The sequence below is a fragment of the Hippocampus comes genome, unplaced genomic scaffold, assembly GCF_001891065.2.
Source record: "Hippocampus comes isolate QL1 unplaced genomic scaffold, H_comes_QL1_v1.1 scaffold80, whole genome shotgun sequence".
In the NCBI taxonomy this organism is placed as follows: Eukaryota; Metazoa; Chordata; class Actinopteri; order Syngnathiformes; family Syngnathidae; genus Hippocampus; species Hippocampus comes.
Window position 1 is genome coordinate 1627321 of NW_017806164.1, and position 21223 is coordinate 1648543.

The 21223-nt window shown below is 41.5% G+C and overlaps 1 protein-coding gene across 2 annotated transcripts in view; it reads right to left on the bottom strand.

Moving 5' to 3' along the window:
- Window positions 1–21223, bottom strand: part of LOC109531522 (CUB and sushi domain-containing protein 1) — a 345015-nt gene that overhangs the window by 245466 nt on the left and 78326 nt on the right. For both annotated transcript variants that reach the window (XM_019895847.1, XM_019895846.1), the window contains exon 2: window positions 8968–9184. In XM_019895847.1, the coding sequence (XP_019751406.1) occupies window positions 8968–9184 (217 nt within the window). The remainder of the gene's footprint in view (window positions 1–8967; window positions 9185–21223) is intronic.

Consider the following 21223-nt stretch of genomic DNA (forward strand, 5'->3'; position numbering starts at 1 on the left):
TCATCTCCTGTCCCTAAATCCCCGAGCCCCCCCCCCCCATCCCACCCCTGACTTCATGGCCTCCGTCGGCCATTGCCTCTCCTTCACCTTAAAAAGCAAGAAGGTCAACCCCCCCAGCAGCTTTATGAGCCTTATAATTAAAACACGGTGTAAATACTGGAGCTAGTGAAGGGTTGTTCAATAATTCTTTCCCGACTTATCACTGCATCAGTGAAGCAGGAAGACATCTGTTACTTTCACGTCCAAAAACACTGATGAGCTTTTTTTTTTTTTTTTGGGGGGTTTTTTTTTCCCTCTTTTTTTGGGGGGGGGGGGGGGGTTCTCATCCCCATGAGCTTGAAACGGCTCTCAGTTGCTATTCACAAGCGTTTTGATTGGGCTCTTCTCTGACGGATGCTGTGTGTTTGAGTCTGTCTGTTTGTGCTTTTTGACAAGGAGTATCAAGTAACGATGGAGCTGGCTGCCAACTGGCAAACTACTAAAATATATATATGCTCAACACTTACATGTTATGAAAATGTAGTTTTTCATTTGCTCAACAGTGAAGGTTAGAAGTTGATTTTTTTGTATCCTTCTGTAAACAACAACAAACATAACTATAAGAATAAGAATAATGTACTGTATATATTTTCATTGTCTTTCATTCCTTAAATAAGGGTAGACAAAGTGCTGAGTGACTTCATTTAATTTGATTTTGGCAAACTAATCGGCTGTCAAGTTGGCACATTTATAGAGACGGTATGTTTGTGTTGAGCGTACAAGGGTGTGTGGTGTGCAGTGCGGAATAAGAAATTTCTGAGATCAAAATGAGGATTATGTGTGTCAAAACGACAACCTCGAGGCAACTTAAGGAGATCTCAGCAGGATCACAGCCTCACTTTCTTATAAATGAAGTGTCAAAATGGTGACTCGGCGGCTTTTCACCTTTGCTTCTCTCAGTCTGCTTTCTCTTATTTCATCTCCCCTCGGTGCTGTCTCTCAGCATTAACAGGTGTTTAGAGCAGTAGGAGGCCTGCTGACCTAAATATTCTCATCAGTCCTACCGTCGGCTCCTGCTGCATCACTTCCGAGCCTGCCCCCAGTGACCCTCTCTGTCACTTTCATTCAGTGTTAACGCCAGACTTTTTAGGTGTTTGAGGGTCTACTTGAAAAATTAACAAGCAAGTACATTATGCTCTGCATCCTCGACAACTCTTTGGTCAAGGAAAAAAAAAAATCTCTCCTAAATTACATATTACCAACCGATGCTAGCACACACTAATGATTGTGGCTCCAAATTTCCTGACAAGTAAATTGGTTATGTCACAAGAGTTAACTGAAAGGTTAAACAATCTGATTCATATTTACAGCAGATAAAATGTAGTCATGACTAATGCCGGTACAGTGGTACCTCTACTTAAGAACGTCTCTACATAAAAACATTTCAAGTTATGAAACGCCTCAACAGGAAAATATTGCCTCTTGTTACGAAAGAAATTTCAAGATACGAAAGGTAAATATACAATATGGGCTGGTACTCGCAGCTCCGAGTTTCCTGAACGCAACATGCTTATAGCTGCACTGCCATTGGTTATTACCGAGCATCTTCCTGGCATCCCAGTGGCTAAGAAGGACGTCTACCGTATGTGTCAATGTGTGTAGATAGATATGTGTCAATGCAGCGTCCTCGCCATTCGCCCCTCGGGTCATGAGGCGTTCCGATGTGAATCACCCAGAAAAAGTATTCACTAGTTGGGCAATCGCTCACTATGCTGATGTTTGCATTGGTCATTTTCGAAGGATTGTTAAAAGTCGAAAAAAGCAAACGTCCTTGGATCAGTTCTTTACAAAACGCCAGGTAAAAACCACTTCTGAGAGAGAACATGAACTAAAGAGGGCAAAAAATGATAAGGACACAGTTAAAAGTTAAATGACCATCATTTTTATACTTAACTCTTTTCTTTGTTTTTTACATTATGTACAAGTCTCATTTATTGCGCAATAATCTAATTGTAACATGTATTTGTTACATATTTTGATGCATTTTTATGCTTTAGAAAACATTTATGTCTGAATTTTGGGGGGCTTGGAACGGATTAGGGCATTTACATGGAAAACGCGTCTCTACTTCTTCCAGAACCAATTAATTTCGTAAGGAGAGCTACCACTGTACTTGCTACAGCTGCCTTTGAGAAAGCTAAATGCCACCTGGTTTGCAAGATGGACTTCTAAGCATGCCAGCTTCAAAAAAGTCACATCTAAAATAAATAAATAAAAAATAAAACATACATGGCTCAAGATTGTGAAAAGCTAGAATTTGCTCCGCTTCTGAAGAAATCACTGTGCCGTGTGTAGTCTAGACGAAAAATCAATTTTGACCCTCCCCCCACCCCCCAGAAATACTTTTTCCAACCAACTTTGTTGAAAGCAATACCTGTAAATGCTCATTTCAGTCTTAAACAGCTTTTCCTGAATAACCCATAAATACTGACAAAAACAGTACAGTCGTTAGGAGGCCTTAAAGAGTGCTGCCATTGCCATCTTGTGTCATCAGGCTCCTGTGTGAAGTCCACTGAGAACAATTTCCTAGCAAATGATGATGGTCCACATTGATTTTAGTCTCTTTGTGATAGTCTTCCCATTTTTTGAGTCATACAAGAAGATAAACACCCGCATACATTGATTTTTTGCATTGTCTACACCTTCCCAAAACCTTGAGATATACTTGTTATTTACACTATGGCACATAACATTTAGCAATCTTGACTGAGTTACTAGCAACTGATGCGAGGAGACATTGAATTTATCTTACTTGCCATCCAACTCATGTACACGTATTCACGACAGCACACAAAGTTTAATGTCAAAAGCATGCTAGTCGGTTCTAAAAGATGTTCAGAGTGCTTGATATTTGAAGTCAGGGGTTTAGATTTAGTAGCCTAGGTTAAAATATCAATCTGTCCATCCATCCATCCATTTTGTAATCCGCTTATTCTCACGAGGATCGCGGGCGTGCTGGAGCCTATCCCAGCTGTTATCGGGCAGTAGGAGGGGTATACCCTGAACTGCTTGCCTGCCGATCGCAGGGTACACACAGACGAACAACCATTCACGCTCACAATCACACCCAGGGACAATTTAGAGTGTTCCATTAACCTGCCCTGTGTGTTTTTCGAATGTGGGTGGAAACCGGAGTACCCGGAGAAAACCCATGCAGGCACGGGGAGAGCATGCAAACTCCACACAGGAAGGCCGCAGCCGGAATCGAACCCTGCCGCTCTGCACTCTGAGATGGACGTGCTAACCAGTTATATGTTGAAATATGTTCAGAAAATTCATCTGTACACATCTGTGTATCAACTGTGTCTGGCAGCATTGATATCTACTTTTTCCGATCCTGTTCAACTCTTAACATACTGTGGAAACTGCGCTCAACTTTGTGATGAGCCGGTGACAAGTCGAAGCAGCTTAGAGAATTATCAAAAACACAATACGACACAGGCAGACGGATAGAACTACCAACTGCAGAGGGACTTAGTTCGACTAGCTTTAGCCGTCTCGCCGTGTGTTTGTGCGTGTCTCCGCGCGCATGTGTGTGTTCAAGTCTTTCGTTGGCCCCGGGTCTCTTTGTCGGCATGCTTCTGTGCCTCCCTCTTCACCTCAACCCCTGACCCCCAACCGTACATCCGACCTACTCCCCCCGATCCCACGCTCCCTCTTCATGTTGCTCTTTGCTTCCCTTGCGGTTGTCTTGGATTAGTTCCATTGCCTGGTTATCTAGCGTTGGCCCATTTTTCACAGGAAAGCGTTGTTTTTACATTGCACTCACACTGAAAGAAGTGATGGGGTAGTGAAAGTTTGACGAGGCAAGCACACGTCTGAAGTTGTTGACAGGAAATATCTTTGACAGGTTAATCTGGGATTGTAATCAGACATGCAGAAAGAAAGACAGGAATTTCTCCCTCACACATACACACTGTCTTTACTTTGCCGCGTTCTATCTTTCTCAAACATAGACACTCCCCAAGGACCGGAAAAATGGAAGCCAACGGGTAAATCAAATTTTGTTTTTTATTGAACCAATTTATAGAAGAGACATCCACAGCCCCCGCCTGGGCATGCTGCTGCGAGAAACAGTCCATTGAATCTCTCCATGTTTTTGGAAGACACAAATTGCGTAACTCCTCATGCACTTCAAACGAACTGTCAACATTTCCTTGGCACGAGCCGCATCCGCCAGTTGCTCATCCCTGATTTAAAGTAAGAAAAAGAGATTGTTGCTCCAAGGCTGCTCCTACATATGCCTATTATTCCCACCCAAACTCAAAGCAATAAACATTCAGCAATCCGGTATACACGACTGAACAATACCGTTAGCATCTGTGTTAGCACCAAGAGACAGTCACTAGAATGTGTCCTGACAACACTACCTGACACTATTCTCTCAATATTACAAGGCAGTGTAGCACTATAACATGATTAGCAAGCACGCTCTGAGCCAATCAAATCAATACCAATCGTCCCAAACATTTTTTTTAGCTAGCACGGCACATGAATGCATTCTTCAGCAATAAACCACAATTTCAAAAGACCTGAGAAAAACTTGGGTCCCCACTTAGAGATGTCGTTTCAATAATTCACAGCAGGTAAGTATGAGAAATGGTGGCAGTGAAAAGTGTCTACGGTCAGCTGGATTTCACTCAAATGCATTTGATTTCAGTAGCGAGAAGTTGCAGAGCGGCAATTGAAAAGAAACTTTGAAACATCTTCCTCAGCATATTCTAAAATGTTGCTACCTCGCCATACACGGCGTGGTCTGAGAAATCAAAGTTTTTCCATCAACCCTTCATTTCTCCTTGAAGACATAAAAAAAAAAAGTTTGACAGGAATTTGGAATTTTAAAGGACTGTGAGGATAAAAAGGATTTTTTTTTTTACTTCAGCAAGCAGGGTGCGGATCTTGGCGATTGTGGCGCAGAGACTTTTCTTTTTCAAAAACAAACAAGAAATCAAGATGCGTACCCTGTTGCCATCTTTCGTCAGTGTGAGTGGGATGGAGGAGATTTACTGCTGCTGATGCACAGCTGGGGCCGCCGTGGAAAAGCCTCAGATGTCAGGTCAGCTCGTCTTTCCGACGAGATTGCTAAATTTCCCCACATAAGGTCTGAGGGCAGTTGCACGGCTGCCTGCGAGAGAAAGATAGAGCCGGGCTCCTCTTTTGGAACAAAAGAAGGCATTCAAGCTTCGATTGCTTTCCTCTGAATGACCGTGGGAGCCCATACGATGGGCTCATGTCAATGTTGAGAGAAGGCAGGTTTTAGGTCACAAAACAGACCACCACCACTTATTACACACACACACACACACACACACACACACACACACACACACACACACACACACACACCCCTAAAATAGAAGCAGCCAGAGTGAAAAGACCCCCGCCACGGCTTCATCTTTGTCATTTGAAAAATCAATGAGGAAATGACAATAATCAGGGATCTTAATTACGGTACTATGGGGGCAGTGTCATTTAGATCAGAGTCGATTCTGAAATGTAATAAGGTCTCACAACAAATTGCACCATGACCTAAAACCGTAATTCTCAACTGGTGGGTTGGGACCCAAAAGTGGGTCACGGACAGGTTGTAAAAATTTGCATGGGTTCCATAGGTTCCAATGGTGCAGAAATATGACATTTCATTGTTACGGACTTCAACGTTAAGAGCACACTTTGTATTTGCAGTGGTCAATAAGATGCTCCGAAAGGAACTTTGAAGGTCTAGCCTGAGCAAGCATGGTTAAAATATAAAATTTGGTCCCCGTGTGACAACGGTTGAGAACCAATGATATGAAAGATATATTGCTTTGAGATGAGTGACCCAGCTTGATTTGTTTTTTTTTTCTTTTCTTTTTTCAAGTTGTTGATTAGACTTTTTTTTTTTTTTTTTTTTTTTTTTTTTAAAGTTTTTGTTTAACTTTTTTTTTTTTTTTTTTTTTTTTTTTTGTTATGACTTGAGAACCAAGACTTTAGATATGAGCACCTTCTGGTGGCCGTGACTCAACTTGCTTTACAACTTTACAACTAAAAACAGACTCCGGGACAGAGCCAGACATTTATTTGTGGAGTCTGGATGGATGGATTTACTGTTAGAATTAAATATTGTCAACAAGAGAGATTCTTTTAGTTCCCATTCATATTTTACTTTTTTGTTTGTATTTTTTATGCAGTTAAAGTAAATAACTTGTGGCAGAGTATCGTGGGATCTAAGAATTGTGCATCCATGTGAAAGCAGCAGGAATGTCATAGGTATCAAAATCTTTCCCAATAAGTGGGGGCGACCACCAGGCCGGCCAGAGTGTCACATAGGCTGACAATTAGCATCAATGTGGCAGTAATGTAAGATTTAAGCAACGGAACACAAACGATGCAGCAACAATAATCACAGGCATCCAATCTTTATCCTCAGCAAAGAATAGAGATGGCGAACAAAGTTGCGACTTTTTTTTATACTGATCAATTTGGCTCGGTATTACCAAGCACCGATTCATGTGAAATCAAATGGTACCACATTTTGATTCTAAGCGGATCCTTGTAAGTTTGAACTGTGTCGGGGTGTTAGAGTCGGTGATTTTCCACAACACACTACAACACAGCACCGGCATAATGATGTCGCTCACAAATGCTTTCACACAGACTAAAAATACGTTTCCGCATGTGCAGCAGCCTGCCGCCAAGCCAGACACAATAACGTATATCATTATGATGGTGAAGCTGCACACCTCTAAGCATGCTTTGATTCGGCACTGGTAGATCTCAGGCATCAAAATGCAGTGTTCATGCGCCTATTTGCAGATTTTGGAGGAATCCACAGTATCCTTCATTATTCACTGGACAAGTAGTCTATCTGTTGTGTTTGTGTGCCTTAAGATGCCCCAGATGGAACCGAAGCCCTGTTTTGTCAATACTCAGTTTTTCCTTATTCATTGCCATATTCGGGAACTGAAAAAAGGCAACCAGCATCAATGTCTGAAATGAGCCACATGAGAGGAAAACAATCTAAATTATGTTACTTGAGCCAATCCAGTTTTAATCATTGGCAGTATAAAAAAAATGTTTGTTTATGTTTTGAAGCTATTGGACATGTACTTAAAACTGTGACAATTTGAAAGCTAGCGGTGTAAAAATAGTCATCATCATTAATTAATCATCATTATCATGATCAGAATGAAAATGCTGCTTTCAACGGATCGAGAAAAAAAAGTGGAGTCATTGAAAAGAGCATCAGCTGTGAGGAATTTGTAAAATTGCACCGAGGGGGCGAGCACAAGTGAGCTGCTGGTACACTTCACTCTCCTGTTGTCTCGACACAGCTGGACTTCACTGGAGGCTGTTGGCACAGCTGTCAACTCACCTTGTGTGAGGCCTGCATGTGGAGCAAAGATTGTGCCAACAAGCTTCATGACGCACACACACGCATGCACGCACGCATACACAGTACGCACAAAATAACACACATTTGTCTGATCGTGTTTTGCTTTTCATACTTTATGACGATAATGCGCATTTTAAAGAATTACCCCCCCCCCCCCACACACACACAAACTTAAATATGTAAGGGGCCGAAATGGTATTGCCAGAATATCTTGGTGAGCGAGCAAAGCAAAGTATGGCGACATTATCATCATCATCTGAATCATCAGTCAGTTGATACACTTCGTGTGGAAAAATATGTGTATTTTCTAGAAGCTCAGTCAAGTCAGCATTCCTTTTGTCCTCCTCTGGGCAAACCACTAAATAGGTATTGTTCTCACTCAGAGACATAATAAAGCTGCTGGATAGAACGTTTTAACAAAAAAAAAAAAAAAACCAAAAAAACACTGTTTTCCAAAACTGCACCAGCAAGCTCAAACACAACAGTATGTGCCTTCCCAGCTCATCCCTCCTACACACAAACTCTGCGATGAATAAACTCCCAACAGCGAGCCAAATCTGTGGACGCTTTTGTAACGACCCTTACTGCACTGCAACAATTTACCAAGTGCCGGTGCTGCCAGTTCAGCAATGGCTTTTAACTTGTTTGGTCTGACCATATTGATGATGACAAGATTGGCATGTCCCTGTGGCGTGTTTAGCACATACACAGAACAGGTCAAATTTAAGCTCAAATATACAACAATTTGACTTCAAAACAAATTCACTTTGAGTGTACATTGTTTAAAAAAAAAAAAAAAAAGTAAATAGTATTTCCATTGTATTTTAGGCTCTGTAACATTGGTGGACCAGCCAGGTCACCCCTCATCTGTTCACACTATAATCAATACAAATGCTACAGTTCAAAGTCATGCGCAGTGTTAACTGTGTACAGAAATCACCAAATCTGCTGCACACATATACTCTGCAGTGGTGCCTTGAGATATGACTTTAATATGCTTCAGGTCCACGCTCATAACTCAAAATTGTCATATCTCAAATCACCTCTCCGCATTGAATTGAACAGAAGCGCCATTGATTGGTTCCAGTCTCTTAGAGAGCCCAACAAAAAAATGTGTTTTACTTTTAACATGAAAAATAACACTACAATATTGTACTTCGTAAATGTATATATGAACAGAAGCACATCGGATGCAAAGAATTAAATTGTATGTCTCAAAGGTGTTTGGTTTTTCACCATGAAAAAGAAAAGCTGCATTTTGTAAATGCTAGTCCCAAATGACATGCTTCGGCGAAAGAAAATCACCCATATATTATGCTCGACAGTGTCAAGTGTCAAATCTAACACAGTCCTCTTTTGCCAAATATGATGAAGAATGGAAATCGATGTTGAAAGAAAAACATCGTTCCTCAAAATTCTGTGTCATAAGGAGATTATGTGTGACGGAAAATGTGTTTCCGTGCGTGAGTTGACACCGTTTACAGGTTAGAGTGACAGCGTCAACAGAAAATATCACCACAACAACAACAAAAAAAAGAATTGACGATTCTTACCTCATTTTTAAGTTCCCAGGCGAAGGTTGTCCATCATATACAGACACCATATCAAAGTCTTCCTCTAGTGCGAGCGTGACGAAGGTGAGCTGGATCCTGTTTCGCTCCCCTGTTATTATCAGCCACGTACAGTTGGCGTAGTTGGGATAGCCGTGGGGGAAGCCAGGCGATTCTATCGTTCCGTTGAGGCCTTGGATTACACCACCACATGATTCAGCTGAAAGAAAAAAAAAAAACACTCAATCAGGACATTTGGATTGAAGCTTTTGGTCTCCAAATGGTATTTAAATATGTTCATAGTTCACATAGAGACAATTCGTCACATTCCACAAAAGTTTTAGGAAATAAGAACAACAAAAAAAATAATTAAGTTTGATTTGTGTATATCTTGACATTCATTGCCAACACATTCCCACTCTAAGGTGTTTTTTAATTCGAAAAATTGCACTTTATTGTTTCCCACTATATAAAAACAGACAGTAGTGACAATTAAATAGCATGAAAATTTTTATTTTATGTGCCACATTTTGTACTTCATTCCAAATTGCGCTGCTCCTTTTGGTATGAAGGACGTGGCTACCTGGAGGTAGTATATAACCGACATACGCATGTATATAAATGAGACACAGTGGCGCTCTAATCCACAGTCTGATTAGTCTTTCTTCCCAGAGGATACAAATATATGCCTATGAGTATTTTAATATTAACTGTCTCCCCGTGCTGCTCCAAAATTGGTGTTCAAATATCTGTTGCCTCAGGGGTTATAATTCCGGGACACGATTCATAAGCATTTGTTACCATTAAGCTGATTGAAATTCTCTAAAGCAACGCTATGTTGTTGTTTTAAATATTTTTTTATGTTTAATTTTGTTTTGTGCTGAATTTGACAATAAATTTCAACTCAGAATTGGTCACTCACTAATTCAGCCAAACTGCTGCATGTTGTGAAGTCAAAAGGTCAGGTATCTCAAATTTAAGAAAAATTTAGAGCAAAAAACTTGTAAGTCAAGTCCGTCGCATCTCAAGGCATCACGGCATAATGCAGTACACATACTGCAAATACAAAGAAGACAGAGCGCACAAAATGCTACACTTGCCACACAGAAATGTGATAATTAGCCCTGATTTGCAAGCTGTTAGAGTTCATTCGGTGGTCGTTCAACCAGTAGGGAGCTGCAAATCGCTCCTCTTTTCCCTTGCACACAACATGATGATTGTCGCCGGTGGAGGACACAAAAGTTGGAATCAGACCTGAAATTGGCCTCGCGTACTTTGCACGGTGTGAGTGTGATAAGTCACACGGGAGAGGCTCCAGTCGCCCTGCAACCACCAAGACGATAGCTAGTTGAGAAATAGCATTGATATTTGTATGGATGGAAGAAAATTAATATATCCGCACACAATGGAGACAGTACAAAATTTGGGGGACTATTGGGATTTTCTCTCATGCCACTGGGCAACAGCTGTGCTTTTGCATGTGTGAGGGTCAATTACAGGCCTTGTATAATTAGAATGTAGCCTGAATGCGATGTAAAATGATTTTGAAGATAGCGTACAATGCGGCTTTAAGTGTGGAATAGAAGAAAGGCGGTTAATTAGCAATAAAGTACACTACGAAGGTGACCGTGCGCACGTGCGTGTTCTCGGTCTTGGGGAAAGTCAGGCCTGCTGAAGAATAATCTGCAAAGTTAATTGACAACAACTGAATTATGCAAAGTTATGGGAAAGACGGTGTGCAAGTCCAGGTTTCAACACATCCGTAAATGAGCTCTGCAAACACATGCAAATGTGAAGACAACAAATAACAACGAGCCAGTTTGAGACGTCAGGCTGTGTTCTTTAACCGCTGTTTTGCCAACGTTATTAACAAAGCACCATCATTTATCCCCGCTCGCCTTCATCTTTCATCTCCTGCTGCTCTCCTTAAGCAAGACTTGGTACATTTTCTTCCTGGCATTGCTGGAACATGCAAACATACATCAGTGTGATTCCAGCATAAAAGTCAGCAGTAATTGTTTGTCAGATTGATTTATTAACCTTTTATTATTGAGATAACTCACTCTCTCCCACGGGAACAACTCGTTTGTCTGCAAGGACAAGATCCAGTCAACCAAACGTTGACAAGCAAGTCTGATTTTCCCGTTTTTTGTTCTTTTCGAACTTGTTCCTTGCAGGTACCAGATGTTTCTGCTTGCCCGAAGCAACCCAAACCACACACAGCTACCTACATGCTGGCAGCAAGTGCAACAACAAAACACGTGCATGAGCCGAATATGCGCACACAAACAAACGTCAAACCATCTGGAGTGTCCAGATTCATTTCAGATTGTTCTCCGCTGTCTTTCCAGCCCAATTCACCTCTCGCTCTCAGCACTCGTTATGTATGTCTTTCATTAAATCTCCAGTTGTCTCCCTCTTCTGTTCGCACTCTTTGCTGCTGCCAGATCCCAACTTTGGACAGATGGGACGTGTAGGATTTAGCAGATATTTGCATCACATCACATAACGTATTGGAGCAACGTACTCAGAGCAGAGCAATGAAATACTGTTTTGCTTTGGTGAGTTCAACCCAACTGGTTTTTCATGCGTACAAATCTTCTGTGCAGTGTAGCCTTCCTGATACCAGATTGTCTAGTAGGAGCTGAAAACCATATGGGTGGTTCAATTAAGGGCAAAGTACTTTGTCCGAATGAGCAAGAGGCGTGTTGAGACTGCACATGGATAAGCCATTCAATTGCTTTCACTTAAGTGATCCAACGAAAGGCTAAAAACAATCCATCCCAGGATGACAGTCAACCAAGTTGTACACTTTTTACAGGCATGTTTATGATACTATGCAGTGAGCAAAGCTACAAGCGCCCTACAGTAAATGAAGGTTAACTATACTGAAGCTAACCATCAGAGAAATGCAGCAAGCTAAGCTACGGCAATGTCGATTTCTTGGCCGAATGCAGTGACAGCACTTTATTCTAGATATATTTTTTCAATTAATTAAAACACACAAATAGATATATAACATGTTCCTAGCTAATGCTACTTAAGCTGTTGATGATTGCAGACTGAGTTCATGATAACGAGCTTCGCTGGCATTTGCTCGGCTAACTTCAGGAAATGTCTGCATATGGGTCCCTAAATACGTGCTGATGTCTTGGATACGGACAGGAGCTTCTTTTCAGAGTTGCAGTCAACACCAGAGCCTATAACCGTTCTGTGAGAGCCCCCTAAGTAGCATGAAGTTGTTGGCAGTGGGGATTTACAAGCCTCACAAACCTCTGCCCCCTCCTCTGCCATTTTCTCCAGTTGCGCATGTGGCATAATCCACACAATTCATGGCCACCGTCAAGGCTGTAGGGTAGGCCTAAGCACTGGGATGCGATAGAAGTATGTAACGTGACATCAAATGAAGAAAAGCATATCAGGTTTACAAGTGAATGTGGAAATTTGTTTCTGTGGATGCTACCGTGCTATAAGATCACAAAATGAGCTTCACAACCGAAAAGCTACTTGATGTCGAAAACAACAACGCTGCAACCAAGCCACAGTATGGCAGATCATTTAAAATAAGTTTGACACCCCTGCTCTAGTGATATGGGTTGAATTACAAACCTCAAAATATGTCATTACAATATGTTTCTCCCGTGCCAACAAATGTATCTCTTGATGTTTGATCCACTCCTGTCCAGTTGTAAAAAGGGTGGAGGGGGCACGCTTCTCACTTGGAGCATAAATAGTTGGCTTTTCCACACTTAACAGTGGGCTGGTGCAGTCCACACCAAGCATCGTGTCACCCATTAAGATCAGATATCTACATACAGAATGTTGACATGTAGTGATGTGAATAACGATGCATGTTTGCAGTAATAGAAACAGCAATGCACACATACCAATCGACACGAATGCACACAATCGTAACGTGCAGAGAGTCCCACTGTGTCAGTCTTCATTAAAGCGCCACAGCAAATCATGTTGCCTTTGATTTATATCTCAAGGGTTTTGTATTTTTTCGCTGGCCTATTTAACATGCTATCTTTTATCTCATACGGAGTATATATCGCTGGATTCCTTGGACAAAAAAAAAAAAAAAAAAAAAATGCAATCGTTTCCGACTATAAAGTCACTCGAGCTCATTAATGGAGAAGGGCCATAGCAAAAGTCTACATGCTTCTGAAAGTATCAGCAAGCAGAGAGATGGTGCAATGGAATAGAACCGGACCAGAAGGTCCCCAGTTCATCAATCAGACGGCATCTCCCTCATTCCACGGCATGCCAGGTCACAAATCAAACACATCTTTCTAAGTTAAGCTGCGTGGAACTATTGGCTGCAGCCCTTCAACAGTATCTATCAAAGAAGAGGTGTGGGAGCTTTTGTGTAACGTATTTTTTTTTTTTTAATTCCTTTCTGCAACCAGCACTTTCCTATGCATCACCCCCTCCTACTTTTGATGATCTCACAAACCGTGCATCTCCGTCACAGTGGGTTTGTCTCAATCTCCGTTCTCTCCTTCCATTCTGTAACTGTACGTCCATCTCTGTCATCATGATGTCGGGATTACCAGCATTGGCGCATCTCTCCTTCCTCCTCCTTGCACACGTATGCTTTGCCTCTGTCCTCCACTCAACAGGTCACCCCTTGGCTCTCTTTTTTTTTTTTTTAATCACAATTATTTCAAGATTAGCATGACAAAGTGTCCCGGTAAATCTTATTACTTTTCAACTTGGCTCTCTTACTGTTATAATTGTAATAAAACAGTAGCTTCCTCTGGCTTCTCTTTTGACATCATTATTTCTGACGCACTGCATCCCTTCTTTTTCTGCTCGAGTGTTAGCTTGTTTTCAATCCACCCACTCACCTCCTATATTTATCCCACAGAGAACAAATACCACACCCTCTCTCTGTCTGTCGGTCTTTTTCGCCCCTGCCATCGCTTGCGCTCCCCTTTTGGCCCAATGTCAAATAAGTGAAAGGAAAAAGGGCTGTAGTTAGATTGAAGCCTCGCAGGCACTTTTGCTGGTGCTAAAACGGCAGGATAATAGAGAGTGTCTGGCAAAATGGATGTAAAACTTTGACTCTTTTAAACTTTTTCATCATGTGAAACTCGCTTGCAGTTCCACTCGTGTCTCAAAACTATCGGAAGAGCAAAATGTGTTGCTCATTGCAATCTATTTGACGCAAAATTAATGTTGCAAGATACAAGGCATACCCAGTGCCCGGTCACCATGGCAACCAAGGAAGGAAGACATATCATTTCCCACATGCTCAGGGGAAGTATTGAGGCAATGTCCAGAATAAATCCCAATGACTGTCAGGAAAAAAAAAATTAATAAATAAAAAAGAGCAGCTTGGACGGACAATAACAGCGATAGGTGAGATGGATGGTGTGTACGTGTGTGCGTGTGTGTGTGTGTGTGTGTGTGTGTGTGTGTGTGTATATCTGTGCTTCTGTGTGCATGTGAGTTTGAAAAAAATAAAAAAGACATGATCAAAGAAGCAATTAAGTATGAAGCCGGGACGTGTGCGGGAGAGAATTGCATGTGATTGCGTGATAGGCGCATTTGCATCTCTGTGTGTCTGCGCGAGCAGCAGAAAACACAAGCTTCATTTTTCTTACTTTCTGAGGGAAAGGCACCACTCTCTAATCAATCCGCCACCAACCTGCAATTCCAATGCTTTATATTTTCACTGATGAATAGGAATGTGCTAGAGTGCTTGAAAACAAAGTGCCAACACAAAATGCAAAACAACTTGAGGAAAAACAATGATTTGAAAGCGAACAGAGGGTGTCACTGCTGCTTCCTATCATAACAGTCAAGAAAAAATGTCGCAAAATGATTTTTTTTTTTTTAAACAGTGACGGATGTGTTTTTCACTGAAGATATTACTGTCACTTGATTGTTCATAGCCCATAACTCCATAATACCATTATTTGTATGCACTTCACCAGTTTCAGCAAAACAGAATTTGTTTGCGTGGTGCTTTGGGAGCCGCAGTCTTCCCAGCAATGTTCGAGCACTGTGGGCGGTCTTATGGCGTGATGGCCAAGTGGGAGTGCAGGTGGCAGGCTAACCATTTAAGGGGTCACGCGGTCACAATAACCTACACGCCTGAGCCAAAATGCTGAGGTACATGCGGTTATTTGTCAAAGCCTGCACCGAGGGAGGCCCGGGGAAAACGTATTTAAACCTCCCAGTGAGGCAGCAGAGTGAGACTTCAGCTGCGGGGTGTTATCATGAGAATTGAGGCAGAGAATACATGAGAAATATTCTTCTGCGGACTTTTTTTTTCTACTTTCAGCCAGTTTTCTTTGCTCGACCTATGAGACTATTTTATCTTACGACATCATTGGATTGTGAGGAGTTTGTCAACTTGGACTTTAACCATCGGAGTGAAAAGAGTGCTCAGTCAACATAGCCTGATCTTTGGCAGACAGAACCTTTGTGAAGGCATACTCCATCACAGTTGTGTTCATAATGAGGTTCTACTCTAGCCGCTTAAGTGCCCATCAAACACATACGATGGCGACAAAAGAGATTCATAGCTTTGTGAAAACAAAACTTATCATTGTGCGTTTTATGCGTTTTCAATTGGTTAAGAGAACTTTATTCAGAAAGCTCGCATCTTATTGAGCGGCAAAGGTTTGCAAGCATATGCGCATTTAGCGAATGTTGGGTTTTTTTTTCACGATCGGTCACCCATGCAAACTATTTCGAGGACATTCACCAGACATTCACAAACAGGTGTCATGGTTGCAAATCGTTTCTCTTTTCGCCATCAATTTTTGGACAGAAAACCTGTTTGCGACCATTAAAATTGCTGGTGAACGTCTTTGCGACCTTGAACGAACCTTTCAGAAAAAAATGACATTCCTGAGGTACCCACACACTTGAGAACCCTCTCTGCTCTGTGAGATACAGCCTGAAAGTGATTTTCATGCAGAAGTTGCAACTCAGTGTGCACCAACCCTTGCCACCACTCATCCACCGGGACAGCGTACACATCAAAACACCCCAAGGATCAATAATGATTGCGGTCTTTACACACTTTTGCTGAAATGAGGGGAGATAACGACTTCTGTTACCACGACAACTAGAGACAGAGTTACTGATGGTAAAGCTGTTGATTTTATCACTCGCGGAAGCAGCATTATATCACCTGGCCACCACATAACACTACAGAGCGGATCTGTGTATATGGCGCATGCAGCAGATGCATCGAAATCAGAAAAACCTCCATATCCCCAATCCAATCATTGTTGGTGATCCTTGAGAGAAATCACAAACAACCATTATCTTCACATCGATGAATATCATTAATTATGAATAATAACAGCTTGGCGACAAGTTCGGGGTGGACCCCGTCTACCACCCGACGATTGCTGGGATAGGCTCCAGCACGCCCGCTACCCTGGTGAGAGTAAGCAGTTTCGGAAAATGGATGGATAAATGACAACATAATTGAAGGTACTTTGTGCAAACACGTTACGTCAGAAGTGTGGATCAAACTGGCAGCCCTTCACATTAATCAGTACCCAAGCAGGAGCTCTCAATTCCAAAAAGGTTCGTGACCCCTAAAATAAATGAATAATCTACAGTGATGCTTATTAGAGGCTAACACTGTTAACCAGCTCGCGTTACCATAGATTCATGTCATCTTATCTGTGATCTTTCAACAGTACGCGCTAATTAAAGTTCACTGAACTTTGATAGTCCAATGCTCTTCGAGGCGCTGACGTCCAGATTACAACACAGTGGAGACAAACATTCCCTAAAATGCCTTTTACATAGCCTGTTCAAATGAGATTTTCCTCCACTTTTTTTTCTGGTTCAGCGTTCTGAAAACAATAACAGAACTGGAAAGGCGGATAAAGTCCTTCCCAAGTCCAGGCTGGGTTGACGCTGTGTGAATGTACCAACCAGGTGGGTAGATCAGGAGTGTGAACGTCACTTCTCCTGCCCTGTTTTGTCAAAAGCACCAGACACTGTGCCTTCTGCGCTGGCTTAAAGCAGGACTTTGCACGGCTCTGATGCGGCTAATTTGAGAGATCTCAGTGTAAAACAGACTTATTCCTGTTTGCAAACTGTTGAACAACTTCCTGCTCCGTATTACCTCAAAAAGAGTTTTTTTTTTTTTTTTTTTTCAATAACAGAACTGGAAAGGCGGATAAAGTCCTTCCCAAGTCCAGGCTGGGTTGACGCTGTGTGAATGTACCAACCAGGTGGGTAGATCAGGAGTGTGAACGTCACTTCTCCTGCCCTGTTTTGTCAAAAGCACCAGACACTGTGCCTTCTGCGCTGGCTTAAAGCAGGACTTTGCACGGCTCTGATGCGGCTAATTTGAGAGATCTCAGTGTAAAACAGACTTATTCCTGTTTGCAAACTGTTGAACAACTTCCTGCTCCGTATTACCTCAAAAAGAGTTTTTTTTTTTTTTTTTTTTTAATGCTTTCCTTGATTTTTAAAAGAGATGGCTACATGTGGTGTTTCCTCCTATATTCCCAAAACATGCACGCGAGGTTCAATTTGTCCCTTGTTGGGCAACTCACAACAGAAGTTTCATCTGGTATGATGATGTCATAGGACACCGCTTACATCATCGTTCCATCAAGTGTGTTGGGAAAGGTTTTCCTTCAGGGTCTCCTGCAGTTGATCCTGTCAAAATCTCTTGGCTTTAGGTTTTCTCAACAGAGCAAGCGGCGTTCTGAGTCAATGAAGAGGAAACACACTCATATACACAAAACCATCAAAGTGGAAAAGATGTGCCAATGAAAGTCACTGATGCCTCACTGTCTTGGCAATGCATTCGCTAGAAAAAAAAAATTTTAAAAGAGATGGCTACATGTGGTGTTTCCTCCTATATTCCCAAAACATGCACGCGAGGTTCAATTTGTCCCTTGTTGGGCAACTCACAACAGAAGTTTCATCTGGTATGATGATGTCATAGGACACCGCTTACATCATCGTTCCATCAAGTGTGTTGGGAAAGGTTTTCCTTCAGGGTCTCCTGCAGTTGATCCTGTCAAAATCTCTTGGCTTTAGGTTTTCTCAACAGAGCAAGCGGCGTTCTGAGTCAATGAAGAGGAAACACACTCATATACACAAAACCATCAAAGTGGAAAAGATGTGCCAATGAAAGTCACTGATGCCTCACTGTCTTGGCAATGCATTCGCTAGAAAAAAAAAAGGCATCTCCGTGCTCAATATTTAACTTCCCCTTGGGGTGAGCTGAAAGAAAAAGTGTACGCGTTGCATTCTTGAAGAGTCAACCTGTGAATTTGAGAGAGAGCAGAGAGTCGACGCAAACACACCTACCGACTTTTTCCCCAAATGTACTGCAGCAAAAAAAAAGAAAAACAAAACAAAAACAACATTAGGCGTCGTCGGTCAAAGCTGAGTGAGTATGAAATCCACTCAGTCAGCAACGTGAACACGTCGGGTTCAGCCAGAGTAAGCGCTCATGCTTTTATGCGGTAATTTGTGTTTATGAGTGTGGTTGCAAACACGTTGTTGACGATTGCGTGGCTCAAACCGCCACCCTGGTCAGCCCTGGCTCACAATGAATTCGCTGACAAAACACACACACACACTCAGAAGACGAAAGTCACACATCGTTTAATCATTTTCTGCTTCATGTCTTCTTCTCCGTCTCTAATCTGCTCCTCAATAAAGTTATTTCTCCCTGACAGTTCAATCAATTTCATCCAACAATAATGTGTCTTTTATTGCAACGCAATATTTACTTTCGGATATTCCGCTGAATGAGAACATCAAAACAACAAAAAAAGATTTGGTTGTTATTGTCTTAAGTGCAATACTGCTGTTTTCATTGCTTTGAAGACGCCTTCAGTCTGTCACTTTCTTGTTGCTAAAATGTCTTTGTGATTGTGATTGATATTTGCTGTTTCACGTTTATATCACGCTTGGATACTTGCATCAACAGAGACAAAAATAAGTTTGTTGTTTAGTTAGTAGAGCAGAAGATTTTCAATGTTCCAAACACCTTATGCTTCTGGGAACTAACGAAATACAAACACCGGCAGTTCCTGAAAATAGACACATCCCAATATAATACACCACACAAAAATCACTCTGAAAAAGCAGTTTTGTTTTGTTTTGTTTTTTTTCTCTGTACAATACACTCCCTCGATTTGCTGGTATCCTGTATTATCTATCTGGGGAAAAAAAAATGAAATGAAATGCAATAAAAATTTAAAACAAATACAGTGTAAATGCTTTTAAATCCAGGTTTAAAACTGTGCTCTTTTCTCATATCTATGAATAAGGTCTTTCAGAGCATTTTTAAAACCATGTTTTCCAAAATTTTGTTCTTGCACTGTACCTTCTTTTAGTGAGCTACTTTTTAATTTCTTTACTTTGCTTTTAAGTGGCAAACTATTTTGTTTGTAGATGGTTTTAAAATGTGTGCTTGTGTATGAAATGTGATATGTTCATAAAGCTGCCTTGCCTAAAGATATCCATCCATCCATCCATTTTCCGAACCGCTTTATCCTCCGTAGGGTCGCAGGGGGTGCTGGAGCCTATCCCAGCTGTCTTCGGGCAGTAGGCGGGGGACACCCTGAACCGGTTGCCAGCCAATCGCAGGGCACACATAGACAAACAACCATTTGCGCTCACAATCACACCTACGGACAATTTAGAGTGTTCAATCAACCTGCCATGCAGGATTGTGGAATGTGGGAGGAAACCAGAGTACCCGGAGAAAACCCACGCAGGCATGGGGAGAACACATGAAGGCCGGGGTCGGGTTTAACTCAATGAACTGTTCATTTAACTGTGGTGATTTTGGGCTTTAGGACTCAAAGATATCCTCATTGACGATTTGATATATATGCTTCAGCACTTCTGGTCATTAGTTACGCAGAGACTCTCCCCCGTTTTGGATTGCAGGATTTAATAATTCGTAAAACAGAACAAATAGACTTGATATTAATGTAATATTACTAATAAGGTCTTTGTCATGTTTGTAGGTCAAAGCAAGAAGGTTGAAGTAACAAAAAAAGTAAAGAGAGAGAAAAAAAAAAAAAAGCATGATAATAGCGATCCATTTACCTTCTGGTTTGTTGGATCTACCAAAGTCGGCAGTAAGCCGCGAAAGGATTAGATTTTGGTGGAGTTGACATTCATGTGCAGTGCCTCTGGTTAAATTTCACCAGTAACTAGGTCATTTTGCAACAACCCATATTACTTTTAATCTAAATCTCGAGATAAATGATTTTCCAGATAATGTCAATCTGTCTAATTTTCTGTATGACTAAAAACTGTAAACATGTCATCTCTCTCTCTCTCTCTCTCTCTCTCTCTCTCTCTCACTCACTCACACAAATCCAGCTCTATAATTATTTGGTCAATGACCCTGTTCAGACTGCCAGCCCCAAATCCAATTTTTGTGATAACCAACTTGGATTCGTCTTAAGTTTTAGAAGCGAAAAAAATAATCTAAAATATGATTGAGCAAGACACATTCCAAACCACATAGGAGAGGTGGTTTGAAAATTGTATTTTTGCATGCGCGTCTTCGGTGGATTGTCTGGGCCCTCACTAATCAAAAAAAAATTGTCGGATTCCAGCTGAAAGTGTACGTATGCAAATGATGCAAGTATAGGCCACGAAACAGAAGCTTGCCAGGCGACTAGGAGGCATCGCAGAACCAGTTCTTTAAGACCAGATCCTTGGGAAAGACCTGATGGTACTGTAATTGGACACATTTTGGAGAAAATAAGATACATTTGACTTCATGTCAAAGCTTGTACGATATCGAATTAACGCAAGACATACAAGAAGTACAATTACACGACAGACAACGGACGGTGGTGAATAAAAGTTCACGTGAGACGAGAAAGTCTGGTCTCACAGGTCTGGTCCTGCGAGGCCCCCTCGTGGCCTGGCAAACTTCCGTTTAGTGGCGTGACCTTGCATCCTTTTTTTTTCCATGCCCGAGATTATGAGTTGATGTGTTTTGGATTTCTGCAGTTTTTATTTATACATATATATTTTGCATTTGTTTAGTGGCTTGTAATGTCTCCTTTCACTTTTCTTGCTGCGATTGCAACATTTTTTTCTTGTGTTTATGTTTTTTTGTTTGCATCATTCCTGTGTTTGCAGCGTTTGGCTGTTTGCAGCATTTCTTACTTGCAGCGTTTTTTGTTTTGCAGTTGTTTTGCGTGGGGTTTTTTCAGTCTGCATGTGTGTTTGTCCTTTTTTGTTTGCATTTAGTTTCTTTGTTGTTGTTTGCAGCATGTTT